At 39.7% G+C, this 7,758-nt stretch overlaps 1 protein-coding gene across 2 annotated transcripts in view; it reads left to right on the forward strand.

Moving 5' to 3' along the window:
* The window catches only part of LOC134359507 (myelin and lymphocyte protein-like), a 29,975-nt gene extending 25,859 nt beyond the window's left edge, over positions 1 to 4,116 (forward strand). For both annotated transcript variants that reach the window (XM_063072855.1, XM_063072862.1), the window contains exon 4: positions 2,687 to 4,116. In XM_063072855.1, coding sequence (XP_062928925.1) covers positions 2,687 to 2,764 — 78 coding nt within the window. In that variant the 3' untranslated portion in view covers positions 2,765 to 4,116. The remainder of the gene's footprint in view (positions 1 to 2,686) is intronic.
* Positions 4,117 to 7,758: the final 3,642 nt, after the last annotated feature.

The following is a 7,758-nucleotide window of genomic DNA, read 5'->3' on the forward strand; positions in this document are numbered from 1 at the left end:
ATCCTCTAACGGAGAGACCTATACTCTGCATCTGACTGTGCTGTAAATAACCTGGCAGTGCATTAGGTGATGCACGATGTCTGTGGCAGAAATGTCTTCTTTAAAATTACAGCAAATGTAGTTCACCATTACATATATATGCCCTCAGTTCTCTTTCTGTAAAATAACAGGTGAAAATATTTCCCTTCTTTTCCTTTTCTGTGGCTAGAAGTCCTAGCGCAGACAGTAAAGGTAATTATGGTGCTGAGAGAATCTCCCTGACATCTACTGATGTTGCTGGGGTGGTGGAAGCGGAGTTATTGAGCACTGAAGCTCATCCTCTTTGGTGAACTATTACCTCAGGCCGATTGTCATTCTAAATAAAGCGAGATAAACGAGTACAGGTCACAGCTGGTACAGGGAGTTTTATGAGGTGTGGCTGCTTCTCAAAGAACTACCTGGGTTACACTTCAAGAATTTATCATTCATTTCCAGCGTGTAATCATAAGATATAGGAGCAGAATTAGCTATTTGGCCCATCCAGTCTGCTCCGCCATTTCATCATGGCTGATCCAATTTTCCTCTCCGACCCAATCCCGTGCTTCTCTCCCCCCATATCCCTTCATGCCCTGACCAATCAAGAATTTATCAACATCTCCCTTAAATATACATAAAGACTTGGCCTCTACAGCTGCCTGTGGCAATGAATTCCACAGATTCACCACTCTCCGGTTAAAGAAATACCTCCTCATCTCCATTCTAAAAGGACGCCCCTCTATTCTGAGGCTGTGTCCTTTTGTCTTTGATATTTCCACCATAGGAAAGATCCTCTCCACATCCACTCTATCAATGCCTTTCATTATTGATAGCTTTCAATGAGATCACCCCTCATTCTTCTGGATTCCAGTGAATACAGGCCCAGAGCCATCAAATGCTCTTCATATGACAAGTTGTTCAATCTTGGAATCATTTTCATGAGCCCCATTTGAATTCTCTGCAGTTTCAGCACATCCTTTCTAAGATAAGGGCACAGAACTGCATGCAACATTTCAGAATCAGAATCAGGTTTATTACCATCGGCATGTGAGGTGAAATTTTTTAACTTAGCATTAGCGGTTCAATGTAATACATAATCTAGCAGAGAGAGAAAACTAATAATAATAATAATAACAATAATAATAAATAAAATAAAACAGTAATAAATAAACAAGTAAATCAATTACATATATTGAATAGATTTTTAAAAATGTGCAAAAACAGAAATACTGTATATTAAAAAAAGTGAGGTAGTGCCCAAAGTCTCAATGTCCATTTAGGAATTGGATGGCAGAGGGGAAGAAGCTGTTCTTGAATCGCTGAGTGTGTGCCTTCAGGCTTCTGTACCTTCTACCTGATGGTAACAGTGAGAAAGGGGCATGCCCTGGGTGCTGGAGGTCCTTAATAATGGCCGCTGCCTTTCTGAGACACTGTTCCCTAAAGATATCCTGGGTACTTTGTAGGCTAGTGCCCAAGATGGAGCTGACTAGATTTGTAACCCTCTGCAGCTTCTTTTGGTCCTGTGCAGTAGCCCCTCCATACCAGACAGTGATGCAGCCTGTCAGAATGCTCTCCACGGTACAACTATAGAAGTTTTTGAGTGTATTTGTTGACATGCCAAATCTCTTCAGACTCTTAATATCATCAATATCACCAAACTTCACGCTTCAAACTCCTAATATCACCAAACTTCACCCTAGCTTTTATATTAGAGTCTTGAAATGAATGCTAACATTACATTTGCCTTTCACACCACAGACTCAACCTGCAAATTAACCTTTAGGGAATCCTCCATAAGGTCTCCCAAGTCCCTTTGCACCTCAGATTTTTGTATTTTTTCTCTATTTAGAAAATAATCAACCCTTAAGTGCATGACCATCCACTTCCCAACACTGTATTCCATCTGCCACTTCTTTGCTTATTCTCCTAATCTGTCTAAGTCCTTCTCTAGCCTCCCTATTTCTTCAAACCTACTTGTCCCTCCACCTATCTTCGTATGTCTGCAAACTTTGAAACAAAGCTAACAATTCCATCATCCAAATCATTGACATATAGCGTTATAAGAATGGGTTCCAACACTGACTCTTGTGGAACATCACTAGTCACCAGCAGCCAACCGGAAAAGACTCCCTTTATTCCCACTCTTTGCCTCCTGCTAATCATCCACTGCTTTATCCATGCTAGAATCATTCCTGTAATACCAAATCTGTGGTACATATTTGTCTGGCTAAAGCTTTTTTGTTGTGATGCAAGAATAACTACTGATGCTGGTAGTCTGGAGCAAGATGGAAAATGCTCGAAAAACTCAGTGGGTCAAGCAGCATCTATTGAGGGAAATAGTCAGTCAATGGTTTGAATCAAGATCCTTCATCAGGACTGGAAGGAAATACCCGAGACAGACAGTATAAAAGGGTGGGGAATAGGAGTGGAGCAAGAGCTGGCAGATGATAGGTGGATGCAGGTGAGGAAATGATGGACCAGTGAGGGATATTATCGTGGGAATGATGTAAAAACTGGGAGATGAAATGTGGAAGTGATAGGCTGAAGAAGATGGAATCTAATAAGAGAGGACAGTGGACCATGAAATAAAGGGAAGGATGTCATGAAGGGAACTGGAGGGAGATTATTAGCACATTTTTTTGTGAAACATTATTGTATCTTGCTCTTTCAGGTGTTTGCATATCTGGCCACCTTAATGTACACAATACACGCAATACTGTCTATACTGAGATGGAAATCCTCCTCATGAACATCAAGTCAAGAAGAAAATGCAAAACTCATACCAGAAGATATTTACCTTCTTCCCAAAGCTGTTGCTTGATCTTTTCTGAATACTATTTTATATTACTTTTGTTTGCAACCGTAATTACAGCATTTATATCCTATCATTTATACTCTATGACTTGTATGTTACTAATGGAGCTAATTGGGTATGAGGAATATCTAGCAGTTGAAAGCTGTGGGTATTATGGTTTCCATGGAGTATGGGAAATCTGGATCTTTTTCCTCCAGAAAGTTGAGGCAATTTCAAATGTAAGTACTGAAATTGTTAGATTAAAGGTTATGGGACCAAAATTGTTGAGTTCAGAAACACAATATTGATTACTCATGAAAAAATACTGCAGATACTGGAAATCTGAAAACAATTTACATTATTCAAAATGTAGTTCAATGGTAGCGGCTCCCAATCATACAGTACAGAGCCTTAATGTAAATAGGATCAATGCAATTTGGTGCTTGAAGCTTGATGTATCAAGCACCCAATTACACCAAGCATTAAACACCCAACAATACTAATTGCATTTAGCTTCTTGCATCTACATCAGCTTCTCCCATTATGCTAATTCTCCTGCTACCCAGCCTCACTGGGGCAATTTACAGCAGAAAATTAATTAACCAATGTGTTTAACATGTGGGGGAAAAAAGCCCTGTGCGTTCACAGGGGAGCATGCAAACCCCGCACAGACAGCAATTAAGTTCATGATCGAACCTGGGTCTTTGGAGCTGTGAGACAACAGCGCTGACTACATGTCACTTATTCCTCTCACTCCTACGTTGCATGTCCTATCGATAGGTTAGATTGTGTTCAATCCACGCTTCCAAATGAAGCCATTGAAAGCTGATTTTACAGAAATGACAATGTTTAAGATGATATTGGCGTGGACGAGCTTCTCCTGAGTAATTCCACACATGATCATTCCTGAAACCCAGAAAGGTCAAGTTTTTGGAATAAGGTCCAACTGGAGAAAATTAGGCAGATAATTCACAAATCTGGAATGGGGCTTGTCTGATCCGCTTATTAGTTGAAGTGGTGTCCATTCTGAATTTTCTGTGACCAGACGGTAAAAGAGACAAATCTGTCTTTACATTATAAAGCCTAATGGCTGCATTTACAGTAATCTTATTTTGTTAATTTTGCTTTTCTATGACCTGATCACTATTCATATTGTTCAATTGATTTACATTGAATTTGTTATATTGTGACATTGATGTCCTGGTTGTAAGGTTAGTTAACCTGCATGTAATATTCTTGCTGGAAAGAATAGCCCTCTGTTATTTTTGGTTTCTACTTCTTGTTAACAAAACAAATAAATATTGTTACCAACATATTGATTTGTTTGTTGTATTTATCCAGTGTGTTAGCATGTGGCCAAGTGGTTAAGGCATTCGTCTAGTGATCTGAAGGCCGCTAGTTCGAGCCTTGGCTGAGCAGCATGTTCTGTCCTTGAGCAAGGCACTTAAGCACCCATTGCTCTGCGACGACACCGGTGCCAAGCTGTATGGGTCCTAATGTCCTTCCCTTTGACAACATCGGTGGCGTGGAGAGGGGAGACTTGCAGCATGGGCAACTGCCGGTCTTCCATACAACCTTGCCCAGGCCTGTGCCCTGGAAACCTTCCAAGGCGCAAATCCATGGTCTCATGAGACTAACGGATGCCTCTTACTATTTATGCAGTGTATTTTTTATATATAAATCATTAATGAAAATAACACAATATTGAAAACACACTTCAAGAGCATTAAAACAAGCAACAATCAGGAGGTTTTCAACTTCGATTCCAAAACAGCTGGCTGTTTTTTCCCCCGTTAATATAATTTTTGATAACTTGTGGTTGTAAGAGCAATTACAACCTTTATACATAATGAAAGTAAATTCTGATTAATTATTGTGAAATTGAAGGATGTAATGCTAAGGCTTTATCAGGCACTGGTGAGGCCCAGCTTGGAGTATTGTGAGCAGCTTTGGGCCCCTTATTTAAGAAAGGATGTGCTGACGTTGGAGAGGGTTCTGAGGAGGTTTATGAAAATGATTCTGGGAATGAAAGGTTTATCATATGAGGAGGGGGACCCTCACTGAAACCTATTGAATGTTGAAAGGCCTAGATAGAGTGGATGTGGAGAGGATGTTTCTTTTGGTGGGGAGTCTAGGACCAGAGGGCACAGCCTCAGAATAGAGGGAAGTCGATTTAAAATGTAGATCCAGAGGAATTTCTTTAGCCAGAGGGAGGTGAATCTGTGGAATTCACTGCCACAGGCAGCTGTCGAGGCCAGGTCATTGGGTGTATTTAAGGTGGAAATTGATTGGTTCTTGATTAGTCAGGGCATGAAAGTTTACGGGAGATGGCAGGAGAATGGAACTGAGAGGAAAATGGATCAGCCATGATGAAATGGAAGAGCAAACTCGATGGGCCAAATGGACTAATTCTGCTCCCATGTTTTCTGGTCTTATGGAACCTAAAATAAATTCTGTGCTATAGAGGAGCAATCATGAAGTCAGATGGTGACTGAGGTGGGGTTTCTGCAGTGCTCGCTTCCGAATGAAGCCATTGAAAGCTGATTTTACAGAAATGACAATGTTTAAATTGATGTTGGTGTGGATGAGCTTCCTGTGGTAAAAATCATTGACTTGGACTTAAATGCAAGGTTGATCATAAAGGTGTCGGGGGACTTCCGGTAGCGCTCATGGAGTGAAGTCGCGTTCTTGACTCGCTCCATTACCTCTGAGTTTTTTTTCTCTATGGTCAGCTATACTTTAATTAACCATTAAGGCATCAATTTTTACAATACTTTGAATTAAACTGAATTCTCTGACAATTGGATGATACTTAGATCTGCTATGTCTAAGAACGGGAAAAACGGCAAGGATGTTAAACCTCCGGTTAAACCGAAAGCTACGAATCTCCCCCCGACTGAATCACCGGTGACTTTGAAAGCGATATCGGAGTTAATTCAGAGGGAAATTTCAACCTCTGTTAGGGAGATGATTCGTACGGAAATCGCAGGCTCTGTTAAAGACCTGATTCATACGGAAATCTCAACTAATTTCCAGAAAATTGCCGATTTAATTGATAAGATGCAAACATGTATTGCGGAACATCAGTCGGCTATATCTGATCTTCAAAAATTCGCGCAACAAAGTGAGCTTAAGATGGGGAAAATCGAAGAAACAATTAATGTAATGAAGAAGAAACTTGACTTTTTGACTTTTAAAAACTCTGACTTGGAATCTAGAATGCGACGGCAGAATTTACGAATGATTGGCGTGAGGGAAGCTGTTGAAGCCAATAACCCCATGAAATATTTCTCTCAACTTTTAAAAGATGCATTCCCTACTGTATTTCCTGACCAACCACCGCTACTGGATCGTGTTCACAGAATCCCATCATACTCGTCTAGGTCAGATAGACCTAGGCATGTTATTTTACGTTTTCATTATTTTCAAGACGAGGAGAGACTGTTTCGATTCGCTCGATCTAAAGGTTTCATTGATTTTTCGGATCTTAAGTTCCGATTCGTGGAAGATTTCAGTAAACCAATCTGGGACCAACGGGTCCGTTACAGATCCGTGATGTCGGAATTCTATAAGATGGATTTAAGACCAGCGCTGCTGTACCCTGCACGTCTAAGGATTCGCATGTTAGATGGAGCCCTTCGTTTTTTCGATTCTCCATCGGATGCCCAGAGTTATCTGGATCAACTTTCATCTTCAACATCTTAATTGCCTTTTTTTAAATTATCTCCGTTGATCGGAGGCTGTGAATTGGTTGGTTTTAACTTTTCTGTGCCCTATTTGGGCAGAAAAGTTTACTTTTGATTTCTTAATATGGCTGCTAAACTTTCTTTTTAACTGCGTCATTTCTTTCTTTTCCCAGGGGATTCTGGGTGGTTACTTCCCTTTTGTCATCTTACGTATTTCCTGTGCGGCCTTAAATTTTGTAGTTTTTTTAAATTTTATTCTGTTTTGCTTTTTATAATCACTTTATGTTAATAATCCTATTTTTTTTTGTTGCTGTGTCTATTCATGAGTTTGAGGTTTATTGTGGTTTTTTTTTAATATATATTTTCCGGCTTTTGTTCTGTTCTGTGTGTATTTTAATTGAGCTAACTTTTTTTAACTTATTTTTTTACTGTTTTACAATTAGCTGATCTTTTTCATATTTATACCTTTTTTTTAGGGAGCGTATACCTGAAGTCATGGGGGTAGTTTTAGCGCTTGCTTCTTTCTGGCGGGTCTGCTTTAGATTTTGCCTTGGGGTCTTGGGGTGGGGGGGGGTGGGAGGGGCTTCACGTTTTAGTTTGTTTCTCTTTGGGCTATATACATTATTGAAGTACTGGTTGCGTCCTTTTCCCCGGTATCTTTTGTATGTTCTGTTTCCTCTCCGGGTTTGTGGGTCGCGCCTATTGTCAATCCTCCTTGTTGTGGGTTGACTTTAGGATTTATGGAGTCTATTATTAATTTTGTCTCCTGGAATACTAATGGTCTTAATCATCCTATTAAAAGGAAAAAAGTTTTTAAAGTGTTCCGGAGACTTAAAGCACAAATTTTATTTTTACAAGAGACCCATGTACGGAGGGGGGACAGACTACGTTTTTTCAAATTCTGGAAGGGACAACAATTTCATTCGAACTCCAATGCTAAGATTCGAGGCGTCTCTATTTTTATAGATTCCTCAGTTACTTTTATACAACAGGATATTATCTCTGATCCGAATGGTAGATTTTTATTGGTTAGTGGTTTACTATTTAATAAAAAAGTAGTTTTGGTTAATGTTTATGCTCCTAATATGGATTGTCCGGAATTTTATAAATCATTGTTTGATCAGTTTCCGAATTTGAACGAGTTTTCATTGATTTGGGGCGGAGATCTTAATACCTGTTTATCTCCAGCTTTGGACCGTTCGGCTCCTTTACGGACTTTACCTAATAAATCTGCAAATTTGATTAATTTTTTCCTTTCTGATT

Source organism: Mobula hypostoma, chromosome 2, assembly GCF_963921235.1.
Source record: "Mobula hypostoma chromosome 2, sMobHyp1.1, whole genome shotgun sequence".
In the NCBI taxonomy this organism is placed as follows: Eukaryota; Metazoa; Chordata; class Chondrichthyes; order Myliobatiformes; family Myliobatidae; genus Mobula; species Mobula hypostoma.